Genomic DNA, 17,253 nt, shown 5'->3' with positions numbered 1-17,253 from the left:
GGCCTTCCCACCCTGAGCCCCCTCCTTCCTCTCCCCTTCGCCCTACCTCCTTCCCCTCCCCACAGCACCTGTCTATATGTTTGTACAGATTTATTCCTCTATTTATTTTACTTGTACATATTTACTATTCTATTTTGTTAATGATGTGCATCTAGCTTTAATTCTATTTATTCTGACGACTTGACACCTGTCCACATGCCTTGTTTTGTTGTCTGTTTCCCCCTTCTAGACCGTTGTTGGGTAGGGACCATCTCTATATGTCGTCAACTTGTACTTCCCAAGTGCTCAGTACAGTGCTCTGCACACAGTAAGCGCTCAATAAATACGATTGAATGAATGAACACTGTTCTGGGAATTGCGTTAAACCGCCACCTCGGAGACACTAGGTAGGCATCGGCGTCTACTCTGAGCGTTGGGTCCCAGGGCACGAACCCCAGCTGTCCCTCAGTCATGGCACGAATCCCTCCTGGGGATCCAAGAGCTGTCGGGTGGGTGTTCCTACACAGGCAGACCCTCATCGGAGAACTTCCGCCGGAAAGGGCAGCCCCTAAAACCAAAGCGAAATTCCTCAAATGGGAATTTCTGAAATGCACACGTTTCAGGACGCTGCAAACAGCCTTCTACTGCTGAATGCCTTCCGTTTCTTCTTTTTACTGAAACCAGCTTTCGAAAGCCTCCTCTGGGCTTGTTTATATTGCTGTCAAACGGAAGGATGAAATAACCAACCCTCAGAGGAGCAGAATGAATCATTTTTCAAGTCCAATTCCATCTACTCTGGGTCTTTAATGAACTACCCCTGGTCTGGGCTTCTTTGGTGGCAGTCAGTCAGTCAATCATATTTATGGTGCGCTTGCTGTATGCAGAGCACTGTACTGAGCTCTTGGGAGAGTACAATGCAACAATAAACAGACACATTCCCTGCCCACAGTGAGCTTACAGTCTAGAGGGGGAGACAGATATTACTAGAAGTAAATAAATTGCAGATATGGACAAAAGAGCTGTGGGGCTGGGAGGTGGGATGAAGAAAGGAAACAAGTCAGGATGATGCAAAATGCAGTGGGATAAAGAAGATATGGGGGCTTCGTCAGCAGGAGAGGTAATGCAGTGAACTCTGCTGGGGTTTTTTTATATTGGCATTTATTAAGCACTTACTATGTGCAAAACACTGTTCTAAGCACTGGGGAGGTTACAAGGTGATCAGGTTGTCCCACGTGGGGCTCACAGTCTTAATCCCCATTTTCCAGATGTGGTAACTGAGGCACAGAGAAGTTAAGTGACTTGCCCAAAGTCAAACAGCTGACAAGTGGTGGAGCCGGGATTTGAACCCATGACCTCTGACTCCAAAGCCCGGGTTCTTTCCACTGAGCCACGCTGCTTCTTCTGGGTGTTCACAAGAGACCCTGCCTGGAGGGCTTTACTTCACCAGAGAAGCAGCGTGGCTCGGTGGAAAGAGCCCGGGCTTTGGAGTCAGCGGTCATGGGTTCAAATCCCGACTCCGCCAATTGTCAGCTGTGTGACTTTGGGCAAGTCACTTCACTTCTCTGAGCCTCAGGGACCTCATCTATAAAATGGGGCTTAAGACTGTGAGCCCCCTGTGGGACAACCTGATCACCTTGTATCCCCCCAGTGCTTAGAACAGTGATTTGCACATAGTAAGTGCTTAATAAATGCCATTATAAAAAACCCCCAGCAGAGCTCACTGCATTACCTCTCCTGCTGACCAAGCCCCCATATCTTCTTTCTCCCACATTTATTACTCCATTTATTTATTTATTTTGCTTGTACCTATCTATTCTATTTATTTTATTTTGTTAGTATGTTCGGTTTTGTTCTCTGTCTCCCCCTTCTAGACTGTGAGCCCACTGTTGGGTAGGGACTGTCTCTATATGTTGCCAGCTTGTACTTCCCAAGCACTTAGTACAGTGCTCTGCACACAGTAAGCGCTCAATAAATACGATTGATTGATTGATTGCTTCGCACGTAGAAAGCACTTAACAAATGCCATTATTATTATTATTATTACCAGTTGATCTTGGGTCTTTGGTTTTTCCCACTCGCCTCCGAAATCCAGCATTTGCCCAAGCCTCTGAATACTCTATGGAGTCATGGTTAGAAGAGCAGAGTTCTTACAGTGAGGGTCCTGGGGTGCACACAGAAGGGTGACCACCCCCAAGTTGGGTACTAGGGGGATCCCTCCTTCTCCAACTGCATCAGAGTTAGCTTGGCTCGTCCAGCACAACCTTCCGAATGCTGGACCATCATCATCATCAATCATATTTATTGAGCGCATACTATGTGCAGAGCACTGTACTAAGCGCTTGGGAAGTACAAATTGGCAACACATAGAGACAGTCCCTACCCAACAGTGGGCTCACAGTCTAAAAGGGGGACCGCCCGTGAGAACCCCAACATCCTTGCTTTTTGGAACAAGGTGGGGGGCCTTGGGAAAGGAGTTCAGCAGAGGCAGCAGGAGGTGGGTAAAGATCAGAAAAGGTCACCAAGGCCCTCATTCATATTCATTCATTCATTCAATCGTATTTATTGAGCGCTTACTGTGTGCAGAGCACTGGACTAAGCGCTTGGGAAGTCCAAGTTGTCAACACATAGAGACGGTCCCTATCCAACAGCGGGCTCACAGTCTAGAAGACGGAGACAGAGAACAAGACAAAACATATTAACAAAATAAAATAAATAGAATAAATACGTATAAATGTTGTGATTCCTGCAGCATCCCGATGTGCGAAAGAGAAGCAAGCATGGCATAGTGGATAGAGCACAGGCCTGGGAATCAGAAGGTCATATAGCTTTAATTTTATTTGTCCTATTTTGACACCTGCCTCCGTGTTTTGTTTTGTTGTCTGTCTCCCCCTTCTAGACTTTGAGCCCGTTATTGGGTAGGGACCGTCCCTATATGTTGTCGACTTGTACTTCTCAAGCGCTTAGTACAGTGCTCTGCACACAGTAAGCACTCAATAAATAAGACTGAATGAATAATCCCGGCTCCGCCACACGTCTGCTGTGTGACCTTGGGCAAGTCGCTTCACTTCTCTGTGCCTCAGCTACCTCATCCGCAAAATGGGGATTGAGACTGTGAGCCCCACATGGGACAGGGATTGTATCCAATCTGATTTGCTCGTACCCACCCCAGCGCTTAGTACAGTGGCTGGTACATTGTAAGCGCTTAACAAATGCCATAATAATTATTATTATCCAAAGCCAATCCAGAAAAAGTTCCAAGGCAACCAGGGAAGCAATATGGCCTCATGGCTAAAGCACGGGTCTGAGAATCAGAGGACTTGGGTTTTATTCCCAGCTCCATCACTTTCCTGTTGTGTAACCTTGGGCAAGTCACTTCTCTGTGCCTCAGTTCCCTCATCTGTAAAATGGGGATTAAGACTGTGAGTCCCATATGGGACATGGACTGTGTCCAACTCGATTAGCTTGTATCTACCCCAGCACTTAGTAAAGTGCCTGGCATAAAGCAAACACTTAACACATACCACGAAAAAAAAACACAAAGAAAGAGCCGAGAAAAGTAATGAAACCCGGGCAAATCCTTGACTTTTGAATGCCTACTTTAAACTTTATGGAATTTCCTTCCCTATTTGGGAACAAAGTCTCTTTGAATCTGAGAAGATTCATTTGAAGTCTGAAGAATGGCATCAGCTCAAGTGAGTCATGGCACCAGAAGAGTTTCAAAACCCGTGTCTGGAAGCATTTAGCAGAGGCAACCACGGTTGAAGCCTTCTGGAAAATGGAGGATGGGCAAGCTCTTGAAAAGGTGTATCCCTTGAGGATTACCGTGGGGTCATCAAATGGTTCTTCTAGATTTAACCTGTTTAAACAAAATTCCCACCAGTTTCAACAGCCTGCAATTGCAAGGAATTTGTGCTCTCCGATCAGAAGAGTCCCTTTCCCGAACACCCCTCTCAATCAATCAATCAGTCGTATCTATTAATCACTTACTATGTGCAGAGCACTGTTCTAAGTTGTTGGGAGAGTACAATATAAGAGAATTAGTCTGCCCATAATGAGCTTAAAATTCTCTCCACCTGGGACTCTTGACCGTAAGCTCATTGTGGGCAGGGAATGTGTCTGTTTATCATTATATTGTGCTCTCCCAAGTGCTTAGTTCAGTGCTCTGCACAAAATAAGTGCTCAATAAATATGATTGATTGAATGAATGAATGACATTCAACAGCCTGCCATTGCAAGGAATTTGTGCTCTCCGATCAGAAGAGTCCCTTTCCCGAACACCCCTCTCAATCAATCAATGTCGTATTTATTAATCACTTACTATGTGCAAAGCACTGTTCTAAATTGTTGGGAGAGTACCATACAAGAGAATTAGTCTGCCCATAAATGAGCTTAAAATTCTCTCCACCTGGGACTCTTGACCGTAAGCTCATTGTGGGCAGGGAATGTGTCTGTTTATCATTATATTGTGCTCTCCCAAGTGCTTAGTTCAGTGCTCTGCACAAAATAAGTGCTCAATAAATATGACTGATTGAATGAATGAATGACATTCAACAGCCTGCCATTGCAAGGAATTTGTGCTCTCCGATCAGAAGAATCCCTTTCCTGAACACCCCTCTCAATCAATCAATCAATCAGTCGTATCTATTAATCACTTACTATGTGCAGAGCACTGTTCCAAGTTGTTGGGAGAGTACAATACAAGATAATTAGTCTGCCCATAATGAGCTTAAAATTCTCCCCACCTGGGACTCTTGACCGTAAGCTCACTGTGGGCAGGGAATGTGTCTGTTTATCATTATATTGTGCTCTCCCAAGTGCTTAGTTCAGTGCTCTGCACAAAATAAGTGCTCAATAAATATGATTGATTGAATGAATGAATGACATTCTTGGAACCATCCTGTTTCCCCACTGGACCATAAACTCATGAAGGCAGGGGATGTGTCTGTTTATTGTGACATTGTACTCTCCCAAGAGCTCAGTACAGTGCTCTGCATATAGTAAGCACTGAATAAATATGACTGACTGACTGACTACCACCAGTGAAGCCCGGACCGGAGGTAGATCATTAAAGACACAGAGTAGATGGAATTAGACATGAAAAATGATTCATTCTGCTCCTCTGAGGGTTGTTTATTTCATCCTTCAGTTCAACAGCAATATACTAAGTGCTCTCCAAAGCAGTGCTCCCCTCAATATTTATTTATTGAGTGCTCAATAAATACCACTGATTGCTTGATTGATTGAGGCAATGAGCTTAGCTATTAATGTCCTGAACCCTCTATTCTTCCTCCGGTTTCTAATATCTGGAAGGAATTTAGATCAATCGATGAGCACTTATTGAGCACTTTGCTGGAGACAGAGCACCGTAATAAGCACTTAGGAGAAAACAATACACTAGAGTTGGCAGATGCCTACCCATGGGCAGTGGGTTTACTGTTCTGAATTAGAGTAAAGGGAGCTCCAGTGGGGGAAATGGATTGTTTGGACAGCAAACAGTATTCCCATTTTACCCACTCTGTGCCTCAGTTTCTCTAGCTGGGAAATGAAGGCGAAACCTTCCTCTCCTAATCTCACAGGAATGTTCGGAAGAGACAATGACATCGCCAATGGGAAAGCACTTTAGAGAAATCGAGTGTTATATAAATTCAGAGTACCATTAGTTCAGCAGACACACAGTGCATTGTTTGTGGGACTATTATCTAAGTCTAGCAAGAGCTCAATATTAATCAGTCATGAAAAGCAAATCTGTTTCACAGATGTAACCAAATACTCTGATTATTTATGCAGATTAGCCTAATCAATTGTGTGATAGTAAATGGCCTCTGTCCTGAATTCTGAATGCATCCTAACAGCCACAAAATCAGGATAGACCATACAGTAACAGCTTGCGCAGCTGTTTGGGCCCTGAGATCGTGTTTGGAAATGCGCCGCCTCTTGTTTAATTTCGCCAAAGAGCAATTTGACAAAGTCCAAATACTCGTCTGGATCACGAGCAGGGATCAGACGGGACAAATGTGGTGAACGTCCACCGCGAGGGTCCGCTTTGTGGCCGACCCTGACCAGAGGAGATTCAGAGGACCATGCTGGGGTCAGGCAGCTCCCTCGGTGGAGTCCTGGAAACTCAGAGCCTTCATTTAATCGTATTTATTGAGTGCTTACTGTGTGCAGAGCACTGAACTAAGCACTGCACTAAGAGCATCACTGGGAGACCTGAGGTCTCACGGGGTGTGACAGTGGATGCAGCATGTCTTAGTGGATAGAGCACAGGCCTGGGGGTCCGAAGGTCATTCATTCAATCATATTTATTGAGCGCTTACTGTGTGCAGAGCACTGTACTAAGCGCTTGGGAAGTACAAGTTGGCAACATATTGAGATGGTCCCTAAGGTCATGAGTTCTAATACTGACTCTGCCATTTGTCTGCTGTGTGACCTTGGGCAAGTCACGTCACTTCTCTGGGCCTCAATTCCCTCATCTGTAAAACAGGGTTTGAGAATGTGAACCCCATATAGACCAGGGACCCGATTTGCTTGTATCCACCCCAGCACTTAGTACGGTGCCTGGCACATAGTAAGCGCTTAACAAATACAACAATTTATTATTATTTTTCTTTCCGTGTGTGGGAGCGCCGCTCACCTGGTCTTGCAGGGCCACTCTGCATGTGGTGAATGAAGGAAGGGACAAATATTTATTTCTCTGAGCTGTTTCTGAGGCGGTGTTTACAGTAGACAGCTATCACACCACTCTCCCATTAACAAACAATACAGCTACTGGCAGAAACTTCATAGGATTTGGCCTGAGTATGAAATGCTCGAATGCCCAGGGACAGCAACAAACTTCTGTCTTTGAGGCCCTTTAGCTTTACCTAGACTGTAAGCCTGGTGTGGGCAGGGATGGTCTCTCTTTATTCCTGAATTGTACTTTCCAAGAACTTAGTTCAGTGTTCTGCACACAGTAGGTGCTCAATAAATACGATTAAATGAATGAAGGTACATGATCCTAAGTATAAATTTGCTCATGATTTTTCTCAGTGCCCAGTATAGAAGACCCTAGGCAGTCAGCTCCCATTGAAAGCTTGGTACATTGCCAAGCACTCAAAACAGAGCTATGCACACATCAAGCGCTTAATAAACACGATGGAATTGAATGAATAAAGGCTCACAACCAGGGTCAAGTGAAGATGCTCCCACTGAAACAGGAAGTTGGCATCATAAATCAATAAATATGATTGAATTGAATGAATGAATAAACCTTATTCTGAGTTCTCCCTATGAACCCCATCAGCCCTGTGTCAGTTAGCACATGAATGCTTCTCCCCTGACTGTTGTCATGGTCCAGTTTGCTGTACTGTACTCTCCCAAATTTCTAAGTCAAATTCTGGCCTCAAGAGACACTTCCGTAGAGAGAAAAGATTTAAACAAATTAAACCACTGAGACGGCTTCATCGTCCTGGACATAACTGTTGCTGAGAATGATCTCTGACTTTTCCCTTTGAAGAGCACTTTCAAGCAGCTCTAAACGGAGAAACAGAGGGAAAGTCTCATTAGCCATTAGCTCCTCATCCCTTAGCTGGAAACATCCAACGCACAAAAATAACTCCGTTTCTCAGACTGGCAGCCCGAATCCTGGTACAACAGGGGAAAAGTGGCAGGAAGGGGAACCACCCTTCTAGACACTAAAATCTGAAATAAAATTAGGCTTTGTGTCACATGGAAAAAATGTGTGAGGAGAAAGAATTTTGGGATAGTGACTAAGACGGCATTTCAGGCAGAAGGAGCGAAAGAGAAGTTGGATTTTTTTCTGGGCACAAAATGCCAGCCACTGCTAGGCTCTAAACACCCCAAACTGGCGGGCATTGCACAGGAGCTCAGGAACAGCACAGGAGTGAGCTCTGGAGCCAACATTCATGCTATTTCCTGAGCATATTGCTGTGGCCTGGCATGGAGGGAGGGTGAAGTAGGAGATATAAATCTTAAGGTGCCAGTCTGTTATTTCTGATGCTTTGTTTGTGGTTGAGTCTGTGCTTGTCTTTCCTCCCTTACATTGCGGGGAGGGAGCGCGTCTATCGATCAATCAATCAATCAATCTTATTTATTGAGCACTTACTGTGTGCAGATCACTGCACTGTGCTTTGTACAGATTTATTACTCTACTTATTTTACTTGTACATATTTACTACTCTATTTATTTTGTTAATGATGTGCATCTAGCTTCATTTCTCTTTATTCTGATGACTTGACACCTGTTCACATGGTTTGTTTTGTTGTCTGTCTCCCCCTTCTAGACTGTGAGCCCGTTGTTGGGTAGGGACTGTCTCTATACGTTGCCAACTTGCCAAGCGCTTAGTCCAGTGCTCTGCACACAGTAAGCGCTCAATAAATACGATTGAATGAATGAGAGTACAATATAACAGACACATTCCCTGCCCACAGTGAGCTTTCAGTCCAGAGGGAGGGAGAGACATGAATATAAATAAATAAATTACGGATATGTACGTAAGTGCTATGGGGCCCGGAGGGGGAATGAATAAAGGGAGCAAGTCAGGGGGATGAAGAAGGGAGTGGAAGAAAAGGAAAAGAAGGTTTAGTTAGAGAAGGCCTTTTAGAGGAGATGTGCCTTCAATAAGGCCTTGAAGTCGGGGAGAGGAATAGTTTGCAGGACATGCAGAGGGAGAGTGTCCTAGACCAAAAGCGGGGCACGGAGGAGAGGTCTACTAACTTTATTGAAATCAATCAGTCAGTGATAATTACTGAGCACTTACCGTGTGCAGAACACCATGCTAAGCACTTAGAAGAGTACACTACAACAGAGATGGTAGACGTTCCCTGCCCACAGGGATTTTACATTCTAGAGGAGGAGCTTACAATCACTCTTTAATTCCGTGTTCTAGGTCATTAATTTAGTTCCACTTGGGCTGAACAAGCCTACATGCTTGATTTGTACCGCTGCAACCTATGGTCGATGTCGACATAGATTGAATAATCGTCTTTTACTCAGGTCAAGAAGCAGGGCAACAGGACATAAGCAGGCTTGTTAGCTTTCTAATTCAAAGCTGTTCCGAAATGTCACTAAAGTTCCTCCCCACCAGGGTAGCCTCTAATGATGAGAGACCTAACTCGAGCACAAAGCTACAGCACATTCCGGGCCAGAGCCTTTGGGTTTAAACTAGGCTGGCTAGTTTAGTGGGGGAAATCAATCAATCAATCAATCAATCAATTGTATTTATTGAGCGCTTACTGTGTGCTTACTGTGTACTAAGTGCTTGGGAAGTACAAGTTGGTAACATATAGAGACAGTCCCTACCCAACAGTGGGCTCAGGGAAATGCCTATGAACACTGACAGTGTCACCCCCACTCTGTTTCATAGCCTTATTGAAGGCCCATCTCCTCCAAGAGGCCTTCCCAGACTAAGCGCACCCCTCTTTCCTCTTCTCCCTCTCCCTTCTGTGTCACCCTGACTCGCTCCCTTTTTTCTCCCCCACCCTCACATCCTCACAGCACTATGTACATATTTTTAACTTACTTATTTCTATTAATGTCTGTCTCCCCCGCCCCTCCAGACTGTAAGCTCACTGCAGGCAGGGAATGTATCTGTTTATTGTTGTATTGTACTCAGCCAAGCTCTTAGTGCGGTGCTCTGCACACAGTAAGCACTCAATAAATACAACCGAATGAATTCTGGACTGTGAGCCCACTGTCGGGTAGGGACCGTCTCTATATGTTGCCAACTTGTACTTCCCAAGTGCTTAGTATGGTGCTCTGCACACAGTAAGCGCTCAATAAATACGACTGAATGAATGAATGAATTATTATTATAACCAAAAACGCAACAATAAAAGAAGTTCCCCAGTCCCTCCATGGGAGAGGGTTAGGCCCATAAGGAGGCTGGGAGCCCGTTGTTGGGTAGGGATTGTCTCTGTTGCCGAATTGTACTTTCCAAGCGTTTAGTACAGTGCTCTGCACACAGTAAGCGCTCAATAAATACGATTGAAGGAATGAATGAGGCACCTTGACTAGGTCACTCCACTAGGGGGAGATGTGGTGTAGGCCACAGCAGCTTTTAATAATAATTAATAATGATTATGACATTTATTAAACGCTTACTATGGGCCAGGCACTGTACTAACAATAACAATAATAACTGTGGTATTTGTTAAGTGCTTCCTATGTCCAGTCATTCATTCAGTCATATCTATTGAGCCCTTACTGTGTGCAGAGCACTGTACTAAGCGCTTGGGAGAGTACACGCTTGGGGAAGCAGCGTGGCTCCCTGGAAAGAGCCCGGGCTTTGGAGTCGGAGGTCGTGGGTTCAAATCCCGGCTCTGCCAACTGTCAGCTGTGTGACTTCGGGCAAGTCACTTCACTTCTCTGGGCCTCAGTTCCCTCGTCTGTAAAATGGGGATTAAGATCGCCCTCCCTCTGGACTGAAAGCTCACTGTGGGCAGGGAATGTGTCTGTTATATTGTATATTGTGCTCTCATTCATTCATTCATTCAATCGTATTAATTGAGCGCTTACTGTGTGTGAGCCCTCCGTGGGACAACCTGATCACCTTGTAACCTCCCCAGCGCTTAGAACAGTAAGCACATAGTAAGCGCTTAATAAATGCCATCACTAATTATTATTACTGTACAAAAATAAAAAGACACAAGCCCTACCCACTCCATCGAAAGCTGGATGGATTCCAGCTGTTCCCAGCCAGCATCTGATCATCTCTGCCTCCCTTCTCTGCCACTCTGTTTCTCCTTCCCAATCCAAGGAGAGGATCCCAGGGGCATCTAGTCTCTTTACGGGGGGACACCATGGGCAAGAGGAAGGACAAAGTTCCCTGCAAATAAGAATATCTGCCAGGAAATGGCAAGTCCTAATTGGACCCCTCACACAAGAAATGGTTTCCCCTAAGAGGGGAATTTTGGGGCTGAGGGGCAGGGACAGCTCCTGTGGGTTTTAATTTCTTCTGGCATTCTCATCCTGGGGAAATCGGCACCCCACTTTAGCATTCCACCAGTGCCTCAGAGGAATGTTTGTTGTTTTTTTATATATCTATATTTTCTGCACTTACTATGTGCCAAGTTAAGGGTTAGGATAGATGCAAAATAATCAGACAGGACACGATCCCTGACCCACATCAATAAATCAATCAATCGATCGTATTTATTGAGCACTGTTGGCTCATTGTGGGCAGGGAATGCATCGGTTTATTGTTATATTGTACTCTCCCGAGTACTTAGTACAGCGCTTTGCACACAGTAAGCACTCAATAAATATGATTGAATGAACAATAATAATAATAATGACATTTATTAAGCGCTTACTACATGCAAAGCACTGTTGTAAGCACTAGGGAGGTTACAAGGTGATCAGATTGTCCTACTTGGGGGCTCACAGTCTTAATCCCCATTTTCCAGATGAGGGAACTGAGGAACAGAGAAGTTAAGTGACTTGCCCAAAGTCACACAGCTGACAAGTGGCGGAGCCAGGATTTGAACCCATGACCTCTGACTCCAAAGCCCAGGCTCTTTCCACCGAGCCATGCTGCTTCACCTGTTGAAAGAATTCAACATAGCGAAGTTGGCATGGGGCTCACCATCTAAGTGGGAGTGAGAGTAGGTATTTAATCCCCATTTTATAGATGAAGAAACTGGGGCATGGAGAAGAGGAAGTGTTTGCCCAAGGTCACACAGTGGGCAAGTGGTGGAAATGGGATTAGAACCCAGGTCCTCTGATTCCCAGGCCCAGGCTCTTCCACTAGGCCACACTGCCTCTAACGAGAAGAGTTCAGCAGCCTGGAGGCTGCTTGAGTATCCCACTTCTGACACTTCCGGGAAGCAGCGTGGCTCAATGGACAGAGCCCGGACTTGGGAGTCGGAGGTCATGGGTTCTAATCCTGGCTCCGCCACATGTCTGCTGTGTGACCTTGGGCAAGTCACTTAACTTCTCTGAGCCTCAGTTCCCTCATCTGTAAAATGGGGATTAAGACTGTGAGCCCCACGTGGGACAACCTGATCACCTTGTATTCCCCCCCAGTGCTTAGAACAGTGCTTCGCACATAGTAAGCACTTAACAAATGCCATTATTATTATTATCATTATTATTATTATTATTAAGGCTCCAGAAGCAACATCCCTCCTTCTCAAAGCAAGGCTTCTCCCCGACCTGCCACCCTGAGAAAGACTCTCTCTGAAAACCCAGATACGAACGAGCTGAAGAGTCTTGCCTTTAGTGACCCCCCGGAACTTGGGGTCTGGATCCAGTCCTCCTATAATAATATTAATTGTGGTATTTGTTAAGCGCTTACTATGTGCCAGGCACTGTTCTAAGCTTTGGGGTGTATACAAGAAAATCAGGTCGGACACAGCCCCTGTTCCATGTGAGGCTCACCATCTCAATCCCCATTTTTTTTTTGCAGATGAGGTAACTGAGGCCCAGAGAAGTGAAGTGGTTTTCCCAAGGTTACACAGCAGATTAGTGGTTGAGCTGGGATTAGAACCCCTTTCTTCAGATTCCCTGGCCCGTGCTCTATCCGTTCATTCAATCATATTTATTGAGCACTTACTTTGTGCAGAGCACTGTACTAAGCAACCGGGAAGTACAGAGGACGGTCATCCTGTTGCTCTCATGGACAAATGGGACCCTATCCTGCCCTGTGGGGGACTGTATCCGTCGCTCCCTGGACCTTGACACCAATTCCCATGGTGGAAACCCACTCTCCTTTCATTCATTCATTCAGCCGTATTCACTGGGCGCTTACTGAGTGCAGGGCACTGTGCTAAGCGCTTGGGAAGTACAAGTTGGCAACATATAGAGACGGTCCCTACCTTTCCTTGCTTCCAGTTAGAGAGACTAGGCGGGGCCTGGAAATGGACTCCCGACAACAGGCGTCTCTAACAAGATGGACGGGAGGGTCAGCCAATTCAATCTGACCCTCCCAGGGCCACCAAGGGTCTGAAGCCAGCCCTGAGCCCGGCCCACCCGCCTGAAAGCAAGCACACACGCTCATAAACCACACACCTGCACAAACACACACCCGTAGCCCAGAGACACACCCTCGACACCCACCCTCCTCTACCACAAACATACAGAAACGGTCATAAGTCTCCCCCTTCTAGACTGTGAGCCCACTGTTGGGTAGGGACTGTCTCTATATGTTGCCAACTTGGACTTCCCAAGCGCTTAGTACAGTGCTCTGCACACAGTAAGTGCTCAATAAATACAATTGATTGATTGACTGATTGACAACCGGATCACCTTGTAACCTCCCCAGCGCTTAGTAAGCACATAGTAAGCGCTTAACAAATACCATTATTATTATTATAAGTACATAGAATCTCTTACGGACGCAGGTTCATACCATCACAAGGATTTGTGCACCCCGCACACACTCATTCGTAAAGGAACATATACAGGCTGACACACCCACATTGATTCACACACCACATACTCGTAAGTGCACAAATACGCTCTTTCAGACACACGTACGTGTGCACACACATCTAAGACATATAAACACACACTGATTCTGGCTCAAAAAGACCTTGTGCTGTGTGGGTGTGTGGCTGACAACACTGAGGTGTGACCGACAACCCCCTCTACAATGTGTGTGTGATGTTCGCCCCCACCCTGGGCTGTGGATTTGCTGTTCTGAGGGCCCGGCGTGGTTGGCAATCTCTTCCTCTTTATATCACTATCTCCCAAACCCTTGACCCAAGCCAGTCACCCCATGGCTGATCATCATCATCATCATCATCATCAATCGTATTAATTGAGCGCTTACTATGTGCAGAGCACTGTACTAAGCGCTTGGGAAGTACAAATTGGCAACATATAGAGACAGTCCCTACCCAACAGTGGGCTCACAGTCTAAAAGGTGGTCTGTCAGGTTCATCATCATCATCATCATCATCATCAATCGTATTTATTGAGCGCTTACTATGTGCAGAGCACTGTACTAAGCGCTTGGGAAGTACAAATTGGCAACATATAGAGACAGTCCCTCATTCAATTGTATTTATTGAGTGCTTACTGTGTGCAGAGCACTGTACAGGTTGGTCTGTCTTCCGCTGCTCTGACTGCATCTCAACTATGCGACACTATATCACATCACCGGAGGCTTGGCTTCACCGTAATAATAATAACTGTGGCATCTGTTAAGCACTTATAATGTGCCAGGCACTGTACTAAGCGCTGGGCTCGATATAAGCTAATCGGGTTGGAAACGGTCCCTGTCCCACATGGGGCTCACGGTCTTAATCCCCAGTTTACAGATGAGGGATCTGAGGCCCAGAAGTGAAGTAATAATAATAATAATAATGGCATTTATTAAGCGCTTACTATGAGCAAAGCACTGTTCTAAGTGCTGGGGAGGTTACAAGGTGATCAGGTTGTCCCACGTGGGGCTCACAGTCTTCATCCCCATTTTATGGATGAGGGAACTGAGGCACAGAGAAGTTAAGTGACTTGCCCAAAGGCACACAGCTGACAATTGGCGGTGCCGGGATTGGAACCCATGACCTCTGACTCCAAAGCCCGGGCTCTTTCCACTGAGCCACGCTGCTTGGGAAATGACTTGCCCGAGATCACACAGCAGACAAGTAGCAGAGCCAGGATTAGAATCCAGGTCCTTCTGACACCCAGGCCTGTGCTCTAACCACTAGGCCATGCTGCTTCTCTATACCCTCTGCCTCCATACCCTTTCTGCTGTCCACCCTGTCTGCACTTTGGCCTCTTCAGTTGCCCATCGACCTGCTCCCATCCAATAATAATAATAATGATAGCATTTATTAAGCGCTTACTATGTGCAAAGCACTGTTCTAAGCGCTGGGGAGGTTACAAGGTGATCAGGTTGTCCCACGGGGGGGCTCACAGTCTTCATCCCCATTTTCCAGATGATGGAACTGAGGCCCAGAGAAGTGAAGTGACTTGCCCAAAGTCACCCAGCTGACAAGTGGCGGATCCGGGATTCGAACCCATGACCTCTGACTCCAAAGCCCACGCTCTTGCCACCGGGCCACGCTACTTCTCTATAAGGTGATCAGGTTGTCCCATGGGGGCTCACAGTTTTAATCCCCATTTTACAGATGAGGGAACCGAGGCACAGAGAAGTGACTTGCCCAAAGTCACAGAGCTGACAATTGGTGGAGCTGGGATTTGAACCCACGACCTCTGACTCCAAAGCTCGTGCTCTTTTCACTGAGCCACTGCTTCTCTAATCCTCTCAGCGCTTAGAACAGTGCTCAGCGCTTAGAACAGTGCTTTGCACATAGTAAGAGCTTAATAAATGCCATCATCATCATCATCATCATTGTCACACATCCCAACCAGCTAAATCTGTACACCCACACACCCTAAAAAAGCTCTTCCACACACACTCAAATAACACACATCAATGTGCCCACACAAACCTATGCACCCGAAACACACCCACAAGGGACCCTCACAAACACTCTCCCATAGAACGCATCAATCATCATCATCATCAATCGTATTGATTGAGCGCTTACTATGTGCAGAGCACTGTACTAAGTGCTTGGGAAGTACAAATTGGCAACATAGAGAGACAGTCCCTACCCAACAGTGGGCTCACAGTCTAAAAATCAATGCCCCCCTACACAAGCAGGCTTGCTCACAAACTTACAAGACATCCTAAAACACACACACATGAATATACTCCCACGTACCCTCATCTGTTCCTAAATATCCATAAACCTTTCCGTACATACACCCAAGGACAATGCACAAAATACATTGACCCCGAGTAAAAATCAGAAGGAGAAAAAGGAAACCGTCCTATGGAATGAACATAAATGAATGGGTGAGACAGGGTGTGGCTGACTGTTCAAACCGGGAGAAGCGGGGGGAAAATCTAGGAGAGGGAAACAGGGGAAGAAGCAGATGAGAAATGGGAAGAGGGATCCAGGAGGCTGGAAGCACGGAGTTCTGCTTTTCCTCCAACTTTCACACGCAGGGCACGATTGGAGCTCGGCGGGAATCGTGCAGGTGGAATGGGTAGTGTCGCCAGCATGGATATTCCGAGCCGGGATCGCCGGTCCATACTTGGGAAGATGCTTGCCAGACTCAGTGGATAACCGTGTCCCCATCTGGCGTGGTTGGAAAAGTTTGGGTGGGAATGTCTCTTACCTTCCGAGGCCCCGGCGGGGGAGACGGCGGGCAGCAGGGAACCGAAGAGCAGGAGGAGTGAACTCCGGGATGGCCAGCTGGGGCTGAAACACATTTGTGGAGGGAAAGGAAAAGAAAATAGGGTGAGCCCGACCGTCCTGGCTGAGAGGCCGCAGAGAGGAGGATGAAGAGGAGGAGGAGGACACTCAGAGGCCTTACCAGGGGGACATCTTCTTCAGGTTGTGCTAACCCTGGGGGCCGGGGAGCCCCCAGACAGTAGGAGTCTTCACTTCAGAAGAGAAGAAGCTGCTCAGGACGGGGCCGCTGTGTGTCCAGACCTAAATGAAACAAAGGCAGCTTCTCAAACTCCAGTGAGTCATTGCCAGCAGAGCTCCAGCTCTGAAATCCGATTCCTTCTATAGCCTTTCCTGTCAACCCCCATCCACCCCGCCCAAGCCTCCTTAACCTTCTCCCCAACTTGATGGATGGAAACCCGTTTTGACACCCCGTCTCCTCGCACCCCCGGTCCACCTTCAGCCCGGGCCCAGGGCAGAAAAACGAGGTTTGAGGGGAGGGGGTCGCTCCCCACACCCTCGACTCCAACGGCCAGTTTTCCTCCCTTGGCCTGGGAACCACGATTTCCAACACGTAGCCAGCATTAAGTACCCCTGTTTGGAATGCCACCGTTCCCAGTTTGGCTATTGGCTCCGAGCTCGGCGCAAACCTCTAGCAGAGTCTGGAAACCGAGCTCCAGATCAGCCGCAGGTCCTAGAGGGGGGGAGAAATGTCCACATCCTCGGACAAGTCAGCTCTAGGAAAAAGAAATCTTCCCCTAACCTTGTCTCATTATTTACCTACAGTTTATTCCTAATAATGACATTGAGGTAGGTGCCAAGCACTGTACTGAGCACTGGGATAGATAAAGGGTAATCGGGTAGGACACGGTCCCTGTCCCACATGCGGCTCACAGTCTAAGGGGGAGGGAGGACGGGCATGGAAGTTCTGTTTTACAGTTGGGGAAACCGAGGCACACAGCAGTTAAGTGACTTGTCCGATGTGACAGAGCAGGCAAGTGCCGGAGCCAGGATTAGAACCCAGGTCCTCTGACCCGGACCCACGTTCTTTCCACTAGGCTGTGCTCCTAAACTTTAGGAGAATTC

At 46.7% G+C, this 17,253-nt stretch overlaps 1 protein-coding gene across 1 annotated transcript in view; it reads right to left on the bottom strand.

Moving 5' to 3' along the window:
• The window catches only part of COL15A1 (collagen type XV alpha 1 chain), an 81,784-nt gene extending 65,380 nt beyond the window's left edge, over nucleotides 1-16,404 (bottom strand). Inside the window, exons 1-2 of the mRNA XM_038770329.1 lie at nucleotides 16,313-16,404; nucleotides 16,115-16,197 (exon numbers count right to left, since the gene is read on the bottom strand). Coding sequence (XP_038626257.1) covers nucleotides 16,115-16,197; nucleotides 16,313-16,323 — 94 coding nt within the window. The 5' untranslated portion in view covers nucleotides 16,324-16,404. The remainder of the gene's footprint in view (nucleotides 1-16,114; nucleotides 16,198-16,312) is intronic.
• Nucleotides 16,405-17,253: the final 849 nt, after the last annotated feature.

The sequence above is a fragment of the Tachyglossus aculeatus genome, chromosome X3 (assembly GCF_015852505.1).
Source record: "Tachyglossus aculeatus isolate mTacAcu1 chromosome X3, mTacAcu1.pri, whole genome shotgun sequence".
NCBI classification, from domain to species: domain Eukaryota; kingdom Metazoa; phylum Chordata; class Mammalia; order Monotremata; family Tachyglossidae; genus Tachyglossus; species Tachyglossus aculeatus.
This window is presented reverse-complemented; position numbering and strand designations above follow the sequence as displayed.